A 24,200-nucleotide genomic window follows, 5' to 3' on the forward strand; every position below is an offset into this window, starting at 1 on the left:
TATAATTTGTTGAAGAATAAGAGAAATTTACCACAATGTGACATGTAGAAAGTCTTTTTTTTTTTTTTTTTTTTTTTTTTTCAAAATTTGCATTGAACTTGTTTTAATTTTTTAATTAATTTTATTATTGTAAATAATTTTGCGTTATTTTTATTTTTCTTTATATGCTGGAGAGTGGATGTGTTCTACATATCTTATTGAGGTAAATTTCTCTTATTCTTCTACAAATATTGAAATATAACGTAGAACTTATTGAACATCATAGCTGTCTTATACCAGTTGTTTGCTCATAATAGATTTAAAAACAAAGGTAGCATCTAAAAGCAAAACAATTTTGAATTTGAATTATTTCTTGCAGATTTTTAAGGTTATGTGTGTGTCTACAGGTTACACTATCAAGCCGTGGGTGTGTTGTAATGCAAATTATTTAGCAACCTACTGAAAAATTAAAAGGTGCACATGCCTTTAGTTAAACTTTGTTCTAACAGAAGTATGAATATTTTATATAAAAATATTGTATATACTTAAGCATCCTGTTGTACATCATGATATAAGAAGCTTTGTAATGTTATCTTTTGCTTTCAGACTAAATAACCTGATTCCAATTTCTGAGAAGAAAGTATTTGCATGTATTGCATCTTTCACTATTTAGTGAAATAATCATTTCTAGTTGAATAATCAGAGTACTGCATGATGTAATTTTTTTGTGAAAAATTATACAAAAAATTAATAAAAGAGAAATTCTCTTTAATGGCATGCTAGATTTTTAAACTATCTACTTATTTGTATCTACAGCTTAATAAAAAAAATGTGATTTTAACTTTTGCATTTTATTCAGATGAAGATCACACAGAGATATTACTAATGGGGGGGGGAGAACATTGGGTTCAGAAATGTCAAAAAGTTGATCTGATCTGTTCAATAAAGTGAACAGTGCACTGTGAAATTTGTTGATAAATTTAATTCTTAACTTTAAATGCTATACATGAAGGAAACAATTAAAACATACCAACTGATGTTCCAGCAGAAATATAGCATTTTCCTTTCTCAAACAAGATGAAGCACCAAGAACTGGAAGCAGTGACTTGCACAGTGAAGCAGGAAGACAAAGAAGAGGTGCTGTAGTTTTGATCTTAGTGGGAGTCACTCTGGTTGGATTGCTTAGATCAGATGCTCTAGTTCCGGATTGTCTGTTATGCTGAGCTTGCTATCCTAGCCAATCTTTCGTGCACAGTACTGTTCTGATGATTGGACAGTCACAGATATTCTCTTGTATATCTGTGACATTCATACTAGTATTTGTATTATATGCAGATGCATATAATGTATTGTGATTAGAAATAGTTTGACACCATTATTAACTTTGTATTATTCCATTTGCTTCAAAGTAGTTCTGGATACTACTTGAGAACATGTTTTACTGAAAGTTTGATGCTTTGAATAATTAGTATACATTGTAATATAAAAATACTGTTTATATGCCATTCAGGGTTCACATTTAGTGGTCTTCTTTGTCCATAATTTAGGCTCCCACTCAGTACTTTATAATTAAAAGAAGCATATCTTTTTTCATTTACATGAGAATCATAGAGCAAAACAAATTTGGGTATGAGATGTTTTATGGGTTCATTCCAATTACATAAGTTTCCAAAATGAATGGATAATAAACATCGTTCTAGTGAAGTAAAGTTTCAAAAGTCAGTTTTCTCCTACTTACATATTTCTTTCTTTTCTTCTTTTTTGGTTAAGAGCTGCAATTTTCTCTCTCTCTCTGTGTATGGAAGTTTTTTTATATTGATGAAGGGGAAGAAGGACTTGGTAGTGGGTTAAATTATATCAATGTTATTCTTTTCCAGCAATCCTTGGAGTTTCCCGATGATATCGAGATCTCTGATGTTGCAAAAAAACTGATTATAGAGCTATTGCAGGAAGCATCTGTTAGACTGGGATATGAACAGTTATGTTCTCATGAATTTTTTGCTGATGTTGATTGGAATGGTATCCATCAAGGTTGGTGTTTGTAATTGTTTTAATGATTCATTGTCATTCATATAAATGTAAGCAATTTAAAATCAGAATTATGATAAGGTTATTATCTGAACTGAATCTTGACTATTATTGCTATTGTAAAACTTTTACATGTGTCAAATGCATAACTACAGTACCAAGCATTGAATTTAGGCAACCAAAGCAACTTGTAGAAAAGTGCCCCCATAGTATGAGATTGATGCACTGAGCAGCAGACTAGCTTTCCTGCAATTACATACAGAAAGAGGCTATGTCTGGCATGTACAATAAAGCTGAATATAAATTGTTAAAATAATCTTTCCTACTTTGACTATATTTGCTGTGGTTATTAAATTTCAATATAGCAGCATTTCAGAGAAAGTGAATAAAAAATAGGCATTACCTTATAGTCATTAAAATGAAAATAACTTTTGATCAAGCTTCAGATCTTTTGAAAAACTCATTGGAAAAAGTTGAAACTGGAATGTTCCTATATTATACATACACTCAAGATGTCTGCTTTTAGCTTTGCATAACTGCATATCTCAAGCTTGTGCCAATGTGTACAGGATGACTGTTATTAGGAATAAACATTAATAGAAAAAAACAAAATGGCTACCAGAAAACTTTGTTATTGGTACAAACTTTAAAACATTCTTTCAATAACCTTCACTAATGTCTACAACACGTTGAGACTGTCACAGACATTCTCTCAGGTATGTCAAGCAGGGCTTGCTACTTTGGAGTCTAAAATGCTAATGGAACTGATATTCAGGTGACATTCAAGTCAGGTGGACCTAATTTTGGTGGTCTGATTGGTCTCTGACAGCCAAATCCTCTGCTTGCACCTTCATGATGGCGGGACTGTTAGTAACCCTGGTTATAATTCCCCATATGCAAGTCCTGAAATACAGCACCTAGTATGCAGGAGGTGACCACCTAGGTTTGAACCAACATAAGCAGGGGTTGAGGTGTGGCACCCACACCACATGGAGGAATGTCACCCCTCTGTGTTACCGGGAAATACTATGTAGTAGATGACTTTCATCAACTGGTGCACTACCCCCACTTTACTTATTGGAAGCTTGAAGTGGTGGAACCCATGTTCAGTCTCCAGAGCAAAACTGACAATCCTTCCCCCATTCTTCCATCATATGGTACAATTGATGTCTTTTGAGGTTATGATGGACATCATGGCAAGATCCATTCTTTATTACATTTCGAGGGTCCTGCTGTGTGATATTTGGTCATGGTCCTGCTGTGTGATATTTGGTCATGGTCCTGCTGTGTGATATTTGCATTACTAAAAAAAAAGATGTATATAGTAAAAGATTCAATAATACAATATTTATTTGTTATCATTAGTTAGTTGCATAACTGAACTTTAGAATTCATATGTGATTGCTAAGAATTTCCAATAAGAATTAGCAATTTATAAAATATACTCCCATGAATTAAAAAAAAAATTATGGGAAAAGAAAAGATCAGAAACAGTTTCCACTGAAACTAAGTTACAAAATGAACTATTTTGGTTCCCTTATAATAATATCAGTTGGTTATAATTCCAAGTTTCTGTAATGAAAACTAACTTGGATTAATAATACAGGAAAAGCCCAGCTATCCTGCATCCATCCATCTGGAAAGTTTGTGTAACCGGTGTGATTTAGGAGTCATATTAAAAAAAAAAAATAAATAAATAAATACTCTTTACTTTATATCATAATATGCATAATCAGAGACACTGAAGTCTGTCCTTCTTTACTAAACTGTTGCCACGGAAGTATCAGTGACTTGAGCGAGTATATTTATATTGTCATAGCCATACCATAATGGATAGATAGGTATTCAAAAAATTATTAGAAAGTTAGTGAAAAATTTACAGGTGTTGTGTTTACCATAAAATAGAAACTGAATATTTGTAGAACGTAAAGTGTGTGACTAACAAGTTTAGTTGCACATTATGGCCTACTGAGCTTTTGCTGTATATGCATTTTGTATAATGGTGATGCACTCAGTTGGTATAATAAACTGTCAGTATTTTGGCCAGTTGACTAGTTGAGGTTTTGAATGGTGTTGAATTGAACTCGTTGGCATTTTGACCCTCTTGGTATTTTGAATGTTGGTATTGTAATCTATTTGTTGTTTTTCTGCATTTTGATTGTTGGTAATTTGAATAAATAGGTTGCTTACAGTTTTCATAATTCATCCCCACAGAATAATGAAAACCATTATACCTCCTTTAAATGTATGGCTTGTGTGTTATGTGATGGCTACATGAGAGTATACTATCCAGAATACCTTGTTACCATTCAGAAGGATTTTGGGAGAAAACGTAGTATGCATAACCGAAATACTTGTTACTTTAATGACTAGAGTTATAGAGAAATCATTGATATGCTAATTGAGGTTTTTGGCAAGTTTGACAGTCCTCTTATCAAAAACTTCAATTATTATGCCTATTATGGAATATCTAAATAGCCACAAGACAGGAGAAACATGTACAAATAAAATCAAAGCATTTTAACTTGTAGTAGCAAACAGGTTAAAATTTATTTGTGCTTGTTATCAACACTCCTTAGATTGCTGCATAGAAATACAGTTGAACTTGGTTATAATGAGCATCAAGGGACCAATAAAATTTCCCCATTATAACCATTACTCACTATATCAGTGATAAGTTAAATCTACCTCCTATTTTTTTAAATTCAATTTGATAAAAAGATAGATTCAAAAAACAAGAGAAATATTAGAGAGAGAGAAAAAATTAATATTGATATATACCTACATATTATTTGTATTAATATGCTTGTATTCGGTTTTTAAATCGATCCAGCCACCCGTTGTTGCATACAAAATCATTGAGCCAAATTGTTTAGCAAATTTTTCTACTTGAGTCTTCAAGATTGGACCATCTGTTTAAAATCCAGCACTTCTTTGTGTAGTGAACCATTGAAGCAATGCTTCATCGACATTTGTAACCTCACACTTTCTGAGTGTTTTTTTTTTTGGTAATGTTCTTTTCCAGTGCCGATATGTAAACATGCTTATTCTTCCACAATGTTGATACTGTTGAAGAGGACAAAGAAAACTTTTTACATACTTCAACATTTTTTGCACCACGTCCTAACTCATGAATAATTTCAACTTGTTTGTGAATCAAAAGACACTTTCTTTTGTTAATAGACATGTTTCCAAAGGAAGGGTTCATTTCTAACTGATTTCACTCTAACATGACAGTAAAGTGGTCTGCATACAAAGTTCTTAGAAGTCCCAAAATTTATGGTTCAGTGAATACAAGACAATCTGGAAATAGGGTAATGCAACAAGCGGAATGCCAGTGCACTATTGTATAGCCCCTGTTCCCAAAAGGACAAGGTCATAAACCGGCCACTAATCTAATGAGGGTGGTCATAAAAGCTAAGTCACCCTTTTCATTTTTGTCTATTCCAAGAATTGGGTTTTTTTGACTACCCGAGCAAGAATGTTTGCATAGTTATTACCAAAATTTGTACGGCATATTTGTGTAGTTTTGGTTTGGTTTTTTTTTTTTAGGAGCATTAGCAACTAAGGCCATATTGCTCTGGGATATGCGGTGGTCATTCCCTGACCTTTCCGCATCCTCTGTATTTGGTGGTGACGGGCTCGAACCCTGGTCTAATCAAGAAGCGTGTGCTACGCACTGCTGCTTCTTCCCACCTGGCTACTGAGCCATTTGTGTAGTACCCTCGTTATAATAGTGAGTGATTGTATGGGAATACACAAATTAAAATCATTATGGCCTTTTGCTCATTACAGCCGTGGTCTCGTTATTTACATATTTGTTATAACCAAGTTCAAATGTCGTTTCCTGTCATTCCTTTTCTGTACTCTGCCTACATGTAATTTTTTATTATCCAGTTATGTAACCCTCATTTTATTCTTATTTATTTTTATTAGCACTTCCACCTTTTGTTCCTAATGTTACTGCTCAAGATGATACATCTAATTTTGATGATTTTGAGTATGAAGCTCCTCGTCCCTCTGTGAGTGATATAAAGCAAAAGAAAGAGTTTGGTGGAGAAAATTTACCTTTTGTTGGTTTTACCTATACATCATTCTTAAGTTCTTCAGATAGGTAAGTAGTACATTATATTGATTTTAGCAAGTGGATTGAAATGCAAACATTAACTGTATTCATTTATTTTATATAAAAATATTAAGAATTGAGACAATTACACTTTATTTGGAGCAGAGTCAGTTTAATAATAGCATAGTTAACAAGTATGAAATATATACTCATGCTGTTGCCAGTCATAACTTAATAATATACAGTGGAGTGTGCCTCGTTCATTATAGCATCTGTTCATTATAGCATACATTGGAATATATGTATTTAGGGGTAATCCGTAAATACATATATTCCAATTTGCTCTAGCCCACAGGCTAGAGCAAAGTTACAACGATTTAAACAGGAAAAATATAATGAAATATGAAAAATATGTGTAAAAATAATATAAAATTAATTTATTTAACTTTTATACACTGTACATAAAATTTGAAAAGCATAAACGATGTTTCATTAGGGAAAAATATGAACATCCTTTCCCTAATGAAAAGGATAAAAAATCTTTTGCACATGAAAAGCATAAACAATATTCCCCAGTGAAAATATAAACAAACTTTCCCTAATAAAAATCACAAAAAAAAAAAATCAAAAATCACATAGAGGTGGAAGGAGAGGTGTCATCATTTCTACTCATCTTGGGTGACTGTCCTGTGGGAAGTTCATCAGTTTGAGGGCATTTGTCTACCTTTTTGAAGAATGAATCCAGGGTTGACTGCTTTATCCTGGATTTTTGGACCCTCCAAAAGTAGGCCGTCTAGGTTTCATTAAAATGATTAAGGCCCATTTCCACAGCGGCAATATCCGGGTGATAATCTTTTATAAGTTTGGACAGTTTATTCCAGCAAGAGAACACTCTTTAAGGTCCTCAGCTGGAATGCTGTGACTTTTTTCCTTGGCGCCTCCGTAGCCAGGTGGCCAGGAGCAGCAGTGCGTAGCACACGCTTCTTGATTAGACCGGGGTTCAAGCCCGTGACCACCAAATACAGAGGATGCAGAAAGGTCAGGGAATGACCACCACATATCTCCGGAGCAATATGGCCTTAGTTGCTAATGCTCCTAAAAACCAAATAACAACAACAACTTTTTTCCTTGTTCTTGTCCCCGAAAGCTTTCCTCTTCTTCAGTGCCTCTGCCACTTTATTGTGAAGCTCTGCTAGCTCCTCAAATAATAGCTCCTTCCTGTGGTCCTCCTCATTGATCTCCAGGCCCACAGAACTGCCCAGACACAATTTCCTGCACAACAGGCTCTTCCTCCAACTGTTGAAAGCCTTCGAGGTCCCTTGGAGCCACAGCATCAGGCCACAATGGCCTCCAAGCTGAATTCAAGCACCTAACAGAAACCTCCTTCCAAGCAACCACAATTAGGAAAACAGCATCCGCTTTATTGAAGTGATGCTTCTAAAAGTCCTTCAGAGTCACGTCACTGGAAGAACTGGCCTCAAAACATATCCTATTTCCTGAACGATGCCTTAGTGTAGAGTTTTTTTTTTTTTTAAATTTGCGATCAACTGCTGGTCCATAGGCTGGAGGAGAGGCATCGTATTAGGTGGCAAGAAGTGAACCTTGATAAAGCTGAACTCATCTGGTAATTCTTCCATCAAATTAGGAGGGTGGGCTGGAGCATTGTCCATGACCAAAAGAACCTTCAATGGAAGATCCTTCTCCCTAAGGTAGCCACAGACAGTGGGGCCAAACGCCTCAATCACCCAGTCGGAGAAAAGACTCCTGGTCACCCAAGCCTTGTGGTTGGAACACCACAAAACTCCAATTTTCCTGATGTTTTTAAAAACTCTGGGATTATCCGAATGGTACACGAGCAGTGATTTGACCTTGTAGTCACCCGAAGCATTGGCACAAAAGAGCAATGTAAGCCGGTCTTTCATTGGCTTATGGCCAGGCAAGGTGGTTTCCTCCTTCGTGATATATATTCTGCGTGGCATTCTCTTCCAGAAAAGGCCAGTTTTGTTGCTGCAAAAGAAAGCTTCTATCCTCAATTATTTTCTTAAATTTCACGCATGTTGCTCAGCAGTGTCCCTATCTACACTGGCATCCTCACCATGCCTCACAAAACTGTGTGCTGACCGGGCTAGCCAGGTGGGTAAAGTGCCTGCCTGGCAACCCAAAGGTCGCAGGTTCGTATCCTGCCTCGGGCTTGGATCAGAGTAAAATGCAAAAACCTTGGGAGGTGTATTATGTGGCCACAAAAGCTGATGCACCAACAACTAACAAAAAAAAGAACACTGTAATCCAGTCCTTTTCCTAAATCCAGTAAACTACCCCTTGGTGCCAAAAAACTCCTTCACAGAACCAGTACTTGTACTAGGAGCCTTAGCACCAAGTTCTTCAAACAATTGTTTGGCCTTTTCACAAATAATCGCCTTACTGACAGTATCACCAGCCATTTGTTTTTCATTAATCCACACTAAATGCCGACCGGGCTAGCTGGGTGGGTAAAGTGCCTGCCTGGCAATCCAAACGTCGCGGGTTCGAATCCTGCCTCGGGCTTAGATCAAAGTAGAAAATGCAAAAACCTTGGGAGGTGCAATATGGCCACAAAAGCCGATGCGCCAACAACTAAAAAAAAAAAAAAAATCCACACTAATAAGAAGAGTTTCCATCTTTTCCATGTGGTATTACAACTTGAACTGCTTAACCTAGAGATTCCCTTTGCGACCTGTGAAATTTTTATTTCTTCCTTGTTTTTTAAAATTGTACTGATTGTTGACTTAGCCATACCATATTCAGCACTTAGATCTCCTCCTGCAATTTTTCCACTTTCTCGCTTGGAAATTATTTTTTTCTTAATGTCTAAGTTAATTAGCTTTCTCACTCTATTTTTCCAGCTCATGGCTAAAATTATATTGCAGAATAATTTTTAAAAATATTTTCACTGCTAAAGGGCAAATGAGCAGATAACTGAACTAAACTAATAACTGAACCTTACAAACGATAAAGATGATAACTGATGCTCTAATCAAAGCGGGAAGGCCCCAACACGCCATACGCACGCGCGTGCTACATCAGCGGATAGTATTCCTCCACGTTCATCGTAGCATCCGGATTTTATTGATAAAAACTGTTCATTGTAGCATACCTGACTGTATATGCTTTTACAACAATGAAATTGAAAAAATTCAAAAATATATCTGAACTGTATAGGATGTTTCAAAAGTATGTGAAGAAAGTACTGGGAACATATTCTTCATTTTACTATAACTTATGCTAGAACTGGGGACCATAAGTTAAGGAAAAAGAGTTTGAGAATGGATTGTAGAAAGTTTTTTTTTTTTTTTTTTTTAGCCAGCAAATTGTTAATTACTGGAATAAGTTCCCACTATGGACAGTTGATAACTGTACTAATATAACTGAAATACACAGGTTGTTTTTCTGCACATTATTTATTTATTTTTTTTTTTTTTTCTGTTTTTTTGCACATTATTACTAGATGTAGCACAAGCCTGGAGCTTCCTTGCACTGTATTGCTAATACTTAGCAATAATATGTATTTGGAAAAACAACTGAATGTAGAAGCCTAAAATGGTTCAGTAAGGGATTGACTTGGGAGGATGGTACAAAAAGGTAGTGGCTTCACTATTGTTAAGTAGGATGTAGGATTCAAGAGAGCCATGTTATCTGTGCAGTAAGTGGATTTAGGTTGCATTCTGTATTTGAGGTGGGAATCTTGGATATAGAATACATTCTTTTGTAAATAGCCAAACAGGATTGAGTATTTTATACTGGAATTGGTTTAAATAGATCAGTATTGTCAGATAACTATCAAGTTCTTTATTGCTCTTGATGGGCAAATGAATGATCTAATGATGAAAGATTGTTTGAAGTCCTACCTCTGGACAATATATTGATTTGATTCCATTAAAAACTGATTTTTCTTGCCAGGTATGTCTGGCTAGGAGGTTCTGAGTGATTGATTCTGTCATGTTTGATTGCAATGCCTCCTCAAGGAACATAGTTCCTTGAGGAGGCATTGCAATCAAACGTGACAGAATCAATCAGGCATTGCAATCTTCTGCATCTCAGACCTACACAGATTTTATTACTTTGGCATTGTAGGTCAGAGTCTCCAACTTTTGTGGGCAACATGCAATATCCCATCTCTTCGTGTTTTGTGGCCTGCAGTCTCTCGGGCCATTCTAAATGTTATGCTCCCACCATTCCTGAGCTTAAAACTAGCATATCACAAAATATAGTTTTAAATTGGCTTAAAAATATCCGTTTTTTGTAATATTTGATTTTTCTGTATTGGTTTTTTATGATGTTTTATGTATCTTCCTCAATATTTAACAATATTACTACAACCACATGATAAAAATATTATTACTGTTCATGTAATAATGTGATAGTGTTGGATTTTTTGCATTTAATTATTAAATGTAAAAAATTATACTGAAAATATAAGCATTGATCAAAATAAATCATATTTTGGAAAATGCTTAATTAATGGTAAAGAACTGTTGCCCATAAGAACCCCCACAACAATTTTATTGTTTTTTGGCCCCTAACCATAAAAGGTCAGATGTCTCTTATATAGACCATAGGATCTTCATATTTTAATAGAGGATGCAACTGAAAGATTCCCAGTTAACTGTTTTACTTTTCTAGCATTAGTGAGAAAGGGTTTTATGCTAGCTGTTCTGGTTATTCTGAAAATGTCTGCATTTTGTTCTTCTATATAAGGACTACATCCCTTTGGTTCAGCCATTTATTTTATTTTATTTTTATTTTTTTCTTTTGTGGTTAATTGTAAGATCTGCAGAATAATACCTTGTAAAGCAGTAAAGGTTAAATGGCTTGTAAAACTAATTATTAAAAATTAAATTCTTGAATTTCTGTTAAAATCCTCATGCAGTCATTCTCAGATCTGTTGATAGCACGAATGCCAGATCATGCAAATATTCAGAGAAATTATTTTCAAAATTTAATGCATTATATTAACGTACTGAACTTTGTATATAACTCCTTGAATTCTATCATATTACTTTAGTGATTGCACTTTTTTTGTTTTATTATTATTAGTAGTCACAAGATCAGCGACTCACAAAATTAGATTATAGCAAGCACAGTTTTTCTCTGATTTTGTTACATTTGTCATTAGTATAATCACTGTACACTAAAATATTGCATTTATAACAATGATTTAAAAAAAAAAAACTGCATTATGTTTCATAGCACAAGGCCAATTTTCATACACTGTATTTAGTTTATGTAGTACAGGGTAATTAAATTTTCTACACATTACTATATGTACAATATTTACTTTACTGGAACATTTTACATAATATTTACAAAGATTATATACACTGTTTGTACTATTTAGAGAAAGTGCTCTCAACCATTTTCCTGACTCAAACTCCAAAAGTATCACTGAATTAAAAACAGCAATAAATATTATCTGTAATGTTTGCCATTAGCTACTGTGGAGAGACTTATCAATCACCCTGTGCAACAAATATTTTCTTTGAAAATTTTGCAAGCATAAAACACTTGGAAATTCTTTTGCCTTTTACTACTAAAATTCAGTTATAGTGCTAATGCATTCCCACAGGGAGATGACATTACTTCAAAAACAATAAAATAACATTTTTTCTAGGTTGTAAATAAATTAGAATATTACAGGAGAAACCCAACTTTCATCACGGTTATGTGTATAGGCATATGTAGCCTTGTCACCTGTATAAATATGAAAAGAAAGGTAAATTATATTCTGAACACACTTGATTTAAGCAACCTAAACTGTTGTATTGTTTCTTTAATATCAATTGTATAAATTTATTATACTTATTATTGCTTGATTTTTTAAAAAAGTATATTTTTAACAGATTTCCTTTAATTTACACAATTATTGAATAAATTATCAGTAAACATTGTGGTGTTTCAAAAACTGCATTTTTTTTTTTGTTTCCCTTTATATAAAAAAAAAAAAAAAAAATTAGGACTTTTCAGTGTTTGGATACTAGTGTCAACTCTCCAGCACTATCTGCAGGCTCAGATGCTGATTCTTATACAAAAATGAAAGACTTAACAATGGAACTTCAGCAGAAGCTAGTTTTGATAGAGAGCAATAAAACTGTTCTAGAAGAAGAAAATGAAAAGTTGGGAAAAAAGCTTAATGAGCTGAAAGATTCTAACTCCTCCTTGGAGAAAGAATGCCATGCATTAAAAGCAGCAGAAGCTCAACAGATTTCTTACATTAGGGTGAGAAACATTTGCTAAATATATCCTGAATTGTTTTGTGGTAGTTTTACTATTCTTTCATAATTAATATTTATGTCTAAAAAGTTAAGCAACCAAATGAAGCTATTTCATTCTGTGGTAAGACTTATGCTGATGTTGGACGATCAGAGTTTGTTAGTATATGAGCACAAAGGTAGATGTGTGTATGAATATTTTAATAATTCAAAATTGAAAAGTCTGGTTTCATTCCAGTGTTAGACAGACTAACTGCAATAAAGAAGAGGGGTTTTTTTTTTGTAAGAATTTAGGCTTTTCTTTTACAGTGGTTATATTGCTATTGTTTTCTTATAAGTTGATTATGTGAGGTTAAAACACTTGTTAGCCAACTAATTCTTATTTTTCAAATCATTTTGCATAACTCCACTGTCACACCATTAGGGTCTGGTGCTTTTTTGACTTCATTTACGGGGTTCGAGCCCGCGAGCCACCAAATACGGAGGATGCAGAAAGGTCAGGGAATGACCACCGCATATCCCCAGATCAATATGGCGTTAGTTGCTAATGCTCCTAAAAACCAAATAACAACTTTTCATTTACCTAAGTCATACAATATCATTTTTCAAAGAAACCTACTCAATCACTCCTGTAGAGTGTGACATTCCACAGCATCTCATGGGTAATCCTCATTTAAAATCCTTGGTTGGTTTGGGTTTTATTGGCACATTAGCAACTAAGGCTATAATGTGCCAAAACCAGGTTAAAATCCTTGGAACCACTTTATTAGTAAATAAATTTGATGAATTTGAAGTGCTAGTCAAGAGATCAAAGGCAGATATTGTTGGGATATCAAAGACTTGGTGTCACACAGATATATGGAATGCAGAATTGGAATTTGGGGAGTACAACGTGAACAGAAAGGATAGGAATCGGAGGAGGCGTAATTCTGTTAGTTAAGAAACACAATCTAAGGCAGTGCGTCCAATTGACATTGGTGGGCTGTGCAATGTTGAGTCAGTTTGGTGTGAAATAAGCACTAGGAAAGCAAAAATGAGGAGGATAGGAGTGTGTTATAGGACGAATGCAGGGGTTCACATCTGGTGAGTATGGGCTTGTCACACCCAGGGTTCTGAGATGGATATCATCATTTTTCTCTTTCTTGGTGATTCTCTTCTCTCTCTCTCTCTCTCTCTCTCTTTCTCTCTCTCTCTCTCTCTCTCTCTCTCTCTCTCTCGGTAACTCAAAAAATTTTTTTGGCCAGTGCAGCTTAAGCCTCAGGCTTCCTTGCACCATCTGGCTAATAATAATAACTCATTTTTCCCATTTTTGTTACATTGTGTTCCTGTTTCTTGTTTTCCTTTCCCTGGCTTCAGCTAATTATAAATTTTCTCACTCTCATTTCTTAACCAAACATTAAATGCCTTTAATTTAGCGCATTTTTTAAAAAAATCACTTTTAATTCCTTTTAAATTCTCTATTGGTTCCCAAGTCTGCACTACATATCATCTCTCTCTAATTTTTTTTTTTTTTTTTTTTCTTCTAAACATACTCATAATATTTTTCTGTTCTGCCTTAAATTTACTGCATTAAGATAAAACTTGTTATCTCTGCATCAATATTTCCGTAGGTTTAAAATAGTGCTGACAGGAAAACAGAACAGTCAGATGTCTGATAGCAGTGTTGAGCTATGTGGTATTCCTGTTGAAAGGAAATGATAATTCTTTGAAACATTTTATTATTCTGTCTAAGAATAAATAATTAGAATAAAGATATTGTGGTGAAGGTGTTTTAATTAATCATAGTTATGTTTTTCATCTATGTAGCATGACTAAACATCTGGGTATAACAAAAGAAAAGGAATGTCGTGCATGAGTCACTAAAAGAGTGACTTATCTGACTATGAATAATATCATAGAATCTTGAAGTTTTGTTGTTTATTAAGGTACATATTTATAGTTAGTGCAAAATTACCTGTAGCAGGTAACATGGATATGAAATTGGAGTATAGTGTGCTCGTTAAATTCCTCACAAATGGAAATTCAAGAGGAGCTGATTAATGCTTATGGCCCTTTTTCACAGCAAGTAAATTTCCAGGACAACTAGATCAAATGGGGAAAGGGAGTTATGGAAAGATGACATGAAGACAGGGTACCTGATTAAAGCAACATTAAAAATGTTTGAAAAAGTTGCATTAGTGGTGAAGAAATTCAGATGACTAATAGTCACACAGATACTCTATAAAACTGGAAAATCAGAACCAATTGTTTTGTGCATACATCATAATAAACTAAAGACACCCAAAGATGATTGCACTTCAGAAAAAGAATTATTAACAAAAAAAAATTAACATTTTTAAAGAAGACTCAATAACTATATTAGTTATTGAGAATGAAACCTGGATCTCTCAGAATCTTCATGATGGTTACTCGAAAGAAGTTTCACAGACCAGAGATCCTCCCAGAAATATATTATACATAATGTAGTTGAACTCGTCATTACCAATTTCCAGATGGTACCACATTTCTGTTAGCCCTATTATGATATCAGCATTAGTTGTCCTAACCAGGAGTTCAAATTCAGCCATTTTATTGACAACACTCCTGACACTACTGTAGCCACAGTTAAGACTAAGTAATCTTCTCTAGTTTACTACTCTGTATTTCTGTGTAATATTGAGATGCAATTTAATGAATGAAATTCATTAAATTGCATAAATAAAATTTGGTTTGGTAAATTTTATTTTCATTAAAGTTATAAAAATATACGGATCACACTTAGTCAGATTTGCAAGAAAAATTGCTAATATAAATTTAATTCCATTTGAATAGCTTATCCTCTTCCTAAAAGAATGCTAGCTACTGTTAAGTTACTACCTAGTAGCAATTAATATTCTTTTATTTGAAATTATTTTAATTGTATAACTAGAGATTTTGTGTTGTTAAATGTTAATAAATTATTTCTTCTAGAGTTTGAAGCGATGCCTTGAACAGGAAAGGAAGGAGCATGACACAACAGAGAAAAAAGTCATTGATCTTACCAAAATCTATATAGATCAAGTTAAAAAGAAGGATAATTGGAAGTCTCAGGTGTATGTATTTTATAATAAATATAGTTGTAATTAAATTGTACAGTAGGGTCTCCATTAGCCGTCATTCTATTGTCAGTATCATTAGTTCAGATATCTACTGTTATTAGCATTAGCATTAGTAGAGGCATTTGATGCAAATCTGATGCTTATGCAGCATCAGCCAAAAAAAAAAAAAAAAAAACCACTTCCACTTCACCCCTCTGTTCGTTCAAAATACCTGTCCAGCTGAGCCTTAAACTTATTTAGGCTATCAACTTCCACGACAAGGGATGGAAGTCTGTTCCACCAACCAACCACCCGCTGGCTAAAGGCAAATTTCCGCACGTCTATCCTACATCTGTCTTTCCTCAATTTGAATTTATGCCCTCTCAGGTGATTATTCTGAGCGAGAGGAAGAATCCCATCAGCATTGAGCATGCTCAAACCATTTAAGGCTTTATACACCTCTATCAGATCACCTCGCTGGTGCCTAGTCTCCAGACACTGTAATTTGCAAAACTTAAGCCTTTCTTCGTAAGAGCACCCCCTTTGTTCCATTCACTAATCTTGTTGCCCTTCTCTGTACTCGTTCCAGCAGCTCTACATCCTTCTTGAAATGAGACCTCCAGACCTGTATACAGTACTCTAGGTGTGGCCTGACCATTGCCTTATACAAGGGAATAATCACCTCTTTATCCCTGCTAGAAAAATTCCTATATATCATTGACAATACACCATGAGCTACTCTTACAGCCCGTCTGCACTGCTCAGAAAACTTCATATCTGCCTGCACAACCACCCCCAGGTCCCTTTCATTCTCTACCACTGTCAGTGTAGTACCACAGAGTTGATACGTTGCTCTGGGGTTGCTGTTTCCCATGTGTAGTACTTTACATTTGTCAATGTTAAACTTCATTTGCCACCTCTCAGCCCATCTGCTCAACCTTTCCAGATCCTGTTGCAGCAGCATAGTGTCAGTAGTGTCCTTGACAACCCTGCCTACCTTTGTATCGTCTGCAAACTTCGACATTAAGCTTGATATACCATCATCAATATCATTTATAAATACAGAAAACAATAATGGACCCAACCCTGAGCCCTGAGGGATTCCACTAATAACATTAGTCCACAACGAGCAGTGTTCATTGATTACCACTCTCTGTCTTCTCCCCCTCAGCCACCCCTTTATCCACAACAGCAATTTGCCTCCAATGCCACACTGCTCCAATTTGTGCAGCAGTCTTCCATGTGCAACAGTATCAAAAGCCTTTCTAAGATCCAAGTATATAATATCCAAGTTATTCCCTGCATCCAGTTCCTTTGTGACTGCATCATAGTATCCAATCAAATTGGTCAGGCAAGATTTCCCCTTAACAAAACCATGCTGTCCGAGCTATTGAAGTCTTGTCTAAATGATCCTGCAGTGCTTCTTTAACTAGTGCCTCCATTAATTTTCCTGGAACAGAAGTTAAACTCACAGGTCTATAATGTCTATATGTGGAAGATGATGATGAATAATTGTTTAGCTGCAGTTTCCCTGCCTTCATGCTCTTTTTTTTTTTTTTTTTTTCAACATGCTGTTCTGATATAATATAGATTTAGTTGTCCTGATAATTACACTTCTGTGCTATTTAAGCTTCTAACATTGATCTAGGCTACATCTCAGTTTGATAAGAGTCTTGATTTTTTTTGGAATATCATAATGGTAATACAACAAAGGTTTCAGCTTATAATTTATTCAGTTTGATTGATTAGTTCTTATCAGGAGACCATCCTCATTTGTTCAAATACTCATATAGCTGGCTTCCAAATAAGAGATTATACTACAAAAAGGGTGGGATGGACATTGGATATAGACTCCAGCCAGTTCCCCACAATCCTAGCTTAGGAAATGTGAGTAGGGTGTCCTCCTGGTGTAGATAGCTACAGACCCTTCACTAACCGTGAGTGTGTTATGATAATAATAGTTAAATACTTGTACATAATCTTCGTGTAACTAAATTTAGAAATTATGGAAAGTGCTGTTTTTTTTTTTATATATAAAAAACTACATTAATTGTTATAAATTATAAAGTTGAATTATAATGTACAAAAAGAAATTTTGATTACCTTTTGAAGTATTAAATCCTTGGAGTGCATGCTGTTAAGAATAAGAAGAAACAATAGATAATACACTAATACAGCATAAATTACTTTATTCCATACATGATATAACATAAGACTTCAAATTGTTTTCCTATTCTTTTATAACATGTAACACTTGAGAAAAGTTTAACTAAGCCAATCTGATTTGATATGAAGATTGTACTTTAGTTCTTGATTTTATTAATCATTTAGTTCAGAATATTAAAAATTGAAAATAGCCAACAAAGGGAGAGAGGATTAATAAATTAATATATTTTGCTTATTTTTGTATGTATATATTTCAGTGTGGATGATCTGAACTCTCAGAATGAATCTTTAAAGAAGGAACTGGAAGAGGCACAGTCTAAGCTAGAAGAGTATAAGAAACAAGTAGTTCGTCTTACCGATGAGGTCTCCTGTAGCAGAAGTATTGTCTCCAAGTATCAAGAAAATTTAAATAAAGTAAGCATAGTTAACACAGATTTTCCTGCTAATGGTTTTCAGACAAAGTTTCACGTATAAAAATTATTAGTGTGGAACAGTTTATGCATAAACATTTCTGATTTTATCCTAGCAGATAATCATTTCTGATTGTCTGCTATGTGTTTTTATATTAAAAATTTATATAACTGTATATAAACATTTTTAATACTGTGTAATAGTTTACAGTAAGTGATAGTTTTTGTTATGCAGCATAGTTAAATAAATAAATAAATTTTCTATGTATACTCCAGGACAACCACATGGTCAGAATTCACAAGATAGAAAGAGAATACAAGAGAGAACACCATATTTAGCAGTCATGCAGAACTGAACCATGGTCACTCAAAGTGCATGTACTTATGCATCTGACCACTTGACTACCAAGATAGACATTTCAGTTTATTTTAGATACTGTTCAAAAAAAAGCTGTTACCGTTTTCTGTGCTTAGCCTTGTGTCTAAATAGACTTTGATTTTCTTCAGAATTTTCCTTATGTAACCAGCAGCATCCATGATTCAACACAAGTTTCCCTTGTCTCTAATTTTACTGAATTCCTGTAGTTAACGTTTTATTTACTCCCCTTTCAAGCAATGTACTTAACCGTGTCTTTAAACTTATAGCCAAGTATAAGTTTAAATGCCTGTAGCTTTGTAATTCATGAGAACGAAATATATGTGTATAATATTTTAGACACTCTTCCTTCCAGATCTTTCTATTCCAGGTAGTATTGCCTCTAATCCTTTCTTTATAAGCTTGAACACCTCAAATAGGATGAATTTCAAATTGAAGAAATAAGACTTTCTTTGCTGTAGGGAAACCTAGCACTATCTTGAAAATTTGCTATTTTCTTAATAATGATCAAAATTAAGACAAAATAATCACAAATTGTGAGGTAGAAGAACATCAAACTGTGGTTAATATTCAGGAAAGTCCAGTCTTTGTTTTTGGCTGGGTTCAAAACCAATAAAATGCTGAAGGTTGGGGACTACTGGGCAAGAATGGTTTCTTATTCACTAATTATACATTTTTTTTTTTTTAACGAAATATAATTTAATTTTTTGTTGATCACTTTACAATTTAATATATTTTCAAATTTAATAATTAAATATGAAAATCTAACAATTGTATAATACTAGAAATATTCTCATTTGTATGGGTTTAATATCATTGTTAAATATTGAGGATGATACATAAAATATCACAAAGCAATGCACCACCACCAAGCCCACTGAGAATAAGTAACAATAGTCTTCTCTATTAGCGAAGTGTTACTTATTTGAGGTTGTGCAATACATGATAACTTGTTGTGAAGGTAGTCAATATGAGATGCAATTAAATCAATGCCTTTACTCTACTTATGTAGTTTTTCATTATGAGTTTGCTGTGGTGTATTTACACCGATATTTTATAATGTATTTTAAACTCATAATATATTATGCCTTGAACATTTATATTTTATTTAAGTATTATCGTGCACACTTTTTGACATCTCTCATAACTGGGTTGACATGATTGCAACACCAGGGTACCTGCCCACCCACCAAGGAAAGGCCAATAAGCTTTTAAACTGTGCCGTCTGGGTGGTGGCGGTGCCCACTGAGAATAAATAACAATAGTCTTCTCTTTTAGTGAAGTGTTACTTATTTGAGGTAGTGCAATACATGGTAACTCGTTGTGAAGGTAGTCACAATATGAGATACAATTAAATCGATGCCTTTACACTACTTATGTAGTTTTTAATTATGAGTTCGATATGGTGTATTTACATTGATATTTTATAGTGCACTTCTGTAATGCATATAAATGATGCAAAAACATAAATTCAGCACACAAAATACATATAAGAAACAATTAAGTATGAACATAAATTTTTTACTACACAGTGTAAGCATTAATCTTTAATATTTGATTGTATTATTATTGATAATATTTAAAAAGTCAGTTTTCTGATTTAAATTGTAACACAATTTTGCCTTTTGTGCATTTATGCTAATTAGTACATTTTCTTAGACAAGGAGAAGCACAGAGAATGTAGAAGAACTTCAACAAAAGGTTTCAAAATTTACTGAAGATTCACTTAGTCAAACAGCAGAAATAAAATCGCAACTAGCTGAGGTAGGTTTTCCTTTATCTACATAGAGGCTATATATTGAAACTGTTTATGCTTTTATGGTATTGAAATATTTTAATTTGTACAATTGTTATCACTACTGTTGTTCTTTAAAGAAATTAATGTTTAAAGTTTGGCTCTTTAGTAAGGTCTCTGCAATGTATCAAGTAGATTTATATATGTGTTTATATAGTATTAATTGAAATAACATGACTTGAGTTACTGCTTGTTGCTTTGATTGTATCTTAATATGGGCAGATAAGAAAAGGTATTCTAGATTAAAATAAAAAGGAAGAGCAGAAAAATGGCTGACACTACTGTTATTACGTAGTTGTAGGAGGAGGAATGGAAAATTTTATGAATTTGAACGTTCATTAATGAAATCTTATTTTTAATAATAGAGTATATATGTGATGTTACCGTTACGTGTGATGAGCTGGAACAGTTCCAGTGTGCCTTAGTCATATTCTGTTTTGTGGTCCAAAAAGCAATCTTTAAACTAACCCAGTTAACAGAGATGTGGACAGATATTGGGAGTTAAGTTCATTTTCATACAGCTGTTGTAGAGAAATTTCTAGAATATCTATATAATTAAATTTTATATAAATAAAACATGCAAACAAATTACGCATGCAAAATGGAGCATTCAACTTGGTACAATTGAAGATGGAATAAGACAATTTTTTGATTAATTTTGCAGAAAGGAATTATATAATTATGAGAGGCAGCCTTAAGAGACTGGAAGAAAAAAGTAATTTGGAATTTTTGACTTTTCTAAACTATAAGGATAGTCATGATGCTTAAGTCAGTCATTCATTGAAAAGTGTTTTTTTTTTTTTTTTTGCTTTGAATTTGAGTGCATATTTGTCTGCTATTAAGAAATTTTAGTTTAGAGTGGTTTATTATGTAAACCATTGATCTTATTAGCATATAAATTGATTATTTTGACATTAAATATATTTGTTCTTTATAATAAAACAAAGTAAATTCTGTGAATCATTAACCTAGATTACCCAAACAAATCATTGATAATTCAAATATTCATATTGCCTGCCAGTGGAACAGTGTTGATTTGCTTTTTGATTTATTGATATGTAAAGGCGAGTCATATAATTTTTTTTTTTTTTTATATCAGAAGTTTTTAATCAGTTGTGAGTACATACTTTCTTTTCTTCTGTATGCTTATCGTTACATTGGGTGTCTTCTTATTGTTTGTATTTTCAACAATTTTAAAAGTTCACTAAACTCTCCTATTCCAACTCTTTTGATAAATTGAGGTTTTTGGAAGCCTTTGATATTCATATTATTATTTTTTTTTTTTTTTTAGATGGAACTTGAAAATGGAAGGTTAAAAAAACAATTAGAAGGGTTAAATAATATAAATAAAACTTTGGAAAATCAGCTACTGGTTTCAGATAATGAAAAAATTGAGGTAGAAGAGCAATTGGGAACTTTAAAAAAGGCAATGTTCATTTTAGAATCTAAGTTGTGTTATCAAGAGGAAATCCAGAAAGAAGTAAAAGATACTAAGGTTGGTGTAATATTTTATTTATATCTCTTCTAGCTATAAGAACTAGGTATGAAAAATAAATCCTAATGAGTGAATTGAGTATAGTTCTATATTTAGGATTAACTGTCTTTGTAAAAATACTGTAATAAGTCCATACACTTTGCATGGACTTATTACAGTATTATAATTGTTATTTTTCATTCAATCTAGCTCTAAAATTGTTTTTAATAATTATTCTCACAAATTAATTAGATCAGAGAATGGAATTATATAGATTACAATAATATATAAAAAAAATTGTAAGCCACTCCTTCCACACTGACAAATGCTAGGTTTAAATCTGGTCAAGGTGTGTGTGTGTGTGTGTGTGTGTGTGTGTGTGTGTGTGTGTGTGTGTGTGTGTGTGTGTGTGTGTTGCTGTGGTTGAGAATATACACAGTTAACAGAAAGAATATTCTGACACATCATAGCCTTAGTTTCTTTGGCAAAAAAATCAAAGCACCATTTTTTAGTTTATACATACCCTCATGCATAATTTTTTATTTATTATTAATTTTTTTTATGTTTCTTTAGGAAAAAGGCACTATGACAAGTAATGAAGTTGAGTTGGAAATGCATGCATTACAAATGAAATTGGAGAATGAAAAGGAACAAATGTTCATTCTACAAAGACAGATTAATGTATGTATAATTTATTTTTTATGCTTACCTTATATTCTGGCATGTAAGCCTGCTTCTGAAGGCCCGAAAGTTACCTCTAAAACCATTGGTCAACTTATACGCCAGGTGTAAACTTAGACCTTAACTTCATATATACCTAATGAGATATTATATACCATATTTTCTGGCATATAAGTTGGCTTTCAAGCACTAACTAAAAATTTGTTTAAAAATCCATCATCTAACCTTTCTCTTGAACCCGGAAAAAAAAACTCCTACTGGAAACGTTTTAGTTTCCAGTAGGAGTTTTGAATGTCACCCGGATATCAGTTCCATCAGCATTTTAGACTCCCAGGTAGCAAGCACAGCTTGTCTGGCCTATCTGAGAGAATGTCTCTGACAACCTCAAGGACCTAACTACTGCAACATCTTTCTTCATCTTCCAACTGATGATTGCATTATCACTTCCTGACAATAGGTCCTGTAGTTTCAGCTGTGTGGTGTCATCTGATTTGTTAGTAATGATAAGATCAAGAATTTTCTCACCCCTAGTACTTTCTCCAACATGCTGCTACAAATAATAATCTAGTTTATTTAAAAACATTTTTTCCCATGGTGAACTTCCCTCCCACTTATTCCAATCAATCGGGGGCAGATTAAAGTCACCCATAATAAGACGTTCACACTTGCTTGACTATTCCACATGCATGTAAAGACTCTCGTCACACTCTTCATAATCTTCCAGTCTGTAGATTACTCCCACTCTCATTTTACCTTTGCTTCCAACTAACTTGCACCACACAGATTCTATGCTGGCAGACCTAATTTCAGACTCAGCAAAAGCTTTTTTCATGCTCAGGCTGCTTTTGATAAAAATGCATTATCCCTCCATCCCTACTGTCTTCTCTATCTTGTCTAAATATATTATACATACCATATCTTGTCTAAATATATTATACATACCATAGTGGAAAGCCGACCGGGCTAGCCGAGTGGGTAAAGTACCTGCCCGGCAACCCAAAGGTCGCGGGTTTGATTCCCGCCTCGGGCTTGGATCAAAGTACTGCAAAAACCTTGGGAGGTGCAATATGGCCACAGAAGCCGATGCGCCAACAACTACCAAATCAAAAAAAAAAAAAAAAAAAAACCATAGTGGAACTCTTCATTATCAAATTCCAGGTGGCACCACATTTCTGTTAGCCCTATTATATCAGCGTTAGTTGTCCTAACCAGGAGTTCAGTTCAACCATTTTATTGACAACACTCCTGACATTACTGTAGACACGTTTAAGACTAAGTAATCTTCTATAGTTCACTACTCTGACCCCTTGAAGTTATTTAGGTTTGTATCCCTAGCTTTATCTTCTCCCCCCCCTCATTTGAAACATTGGTACTTTCAGAACATGTTATCAACATCAGATGTTGTGGCAACAAACAAGAATTCACAAAGCAAGTGCAAGCATTACTTTGGCTCATATCATCAGATAAATATGGATGATATGGATTATCATTTGCATTTATCTCTTGTTATCCCTTGGTGCACTCTACAATTAAGGTATTTTTTTAAAGAGAAGTAAATTGCTCCTTATTTATGGGCAGATTCCATCAGTGCAATACATGGCAAAGAAGTGATGATCAAATATGCAGCATGAGAAATGTAAATTGGTAACTGAATTGTAATTGGAAAAATTATGAAGCTTTAGGTTCATACATAGGTGCCTCCGTAGCCAGGTGGGCAGGAGCAGCAGTGCATGCGTTCATACATACTTCAGTATTTCCAATAACAAATATTTTATCTACAGTTAACCATTATTTTCTTCATGTGTGTAGTAACACTGGATATTCAACTTGTCTATCTTTATAATTTGTTTTATAATGATATCAATTGCATTTAGTTTGCCAGTTTTTTTTATTTTTTATTTTAATAACATTTTCTCCACCTATA

General features: G+C 33.8%; 1 protein-coding gene across 1 annotated transcript in view; it reads left to right on the top strand.

Annotated features, from left to right (window-relative positions):
• Positions 1 to 24,200, top strand: part of LOC150088894 (citron Rho-interacting kinase-like) — a 178,665-nt gene that overhangs the window by 38,202 nt on the left and 116,263 nt on the right. Inside the window, exons 6-12 of the mRNA XM_090370347.1 lie at positions 1,857 to 2,010; positions 5,944 to 6,121; positions 12,064 to 12,325; positions 15,268 to 15,389; positions 17,798 to 17,954; positions 19,986 to 20,090; positions 22,169 to 22,276. Of these exons, the coding sequence (XP_090226473.1) occupies positions 1,857 to 2,010; positions 5,944 to 6,121; positions 12,064 to 12,325; positions 15,268 to 15,389; positions 17,798 to 17,954; positions 19,986 to 20,090; positions 22,169 to 22,276 (1,086 nt within the window). The remainder of the gene's footprint in view (positions 1 to 1,856; positions 2,011 to 5,943; positions 6,122 to 12,063; positions 12,326 to 15,267; positions 15,390 to 17,797; positions 17,955 to 19,985; positions 20,091 to 22,168; positions 22,277 to 24,200) is intronic.

Source organism: Mastigoproctus giganteus, chromosome 3 (assembly GCF_048544385.1).
Source record: "Mastigoproctus giganteus isolate SK-2022 chromosome 3, ASM4854438v1, whole genome shotgun sequence".
NCBI lineage: Eukaryota > Metazoa > Arthropoda > Arachnida > Uropygi > Thelyphonidae > Mastigoproctus > Mastigoproctus giganteus.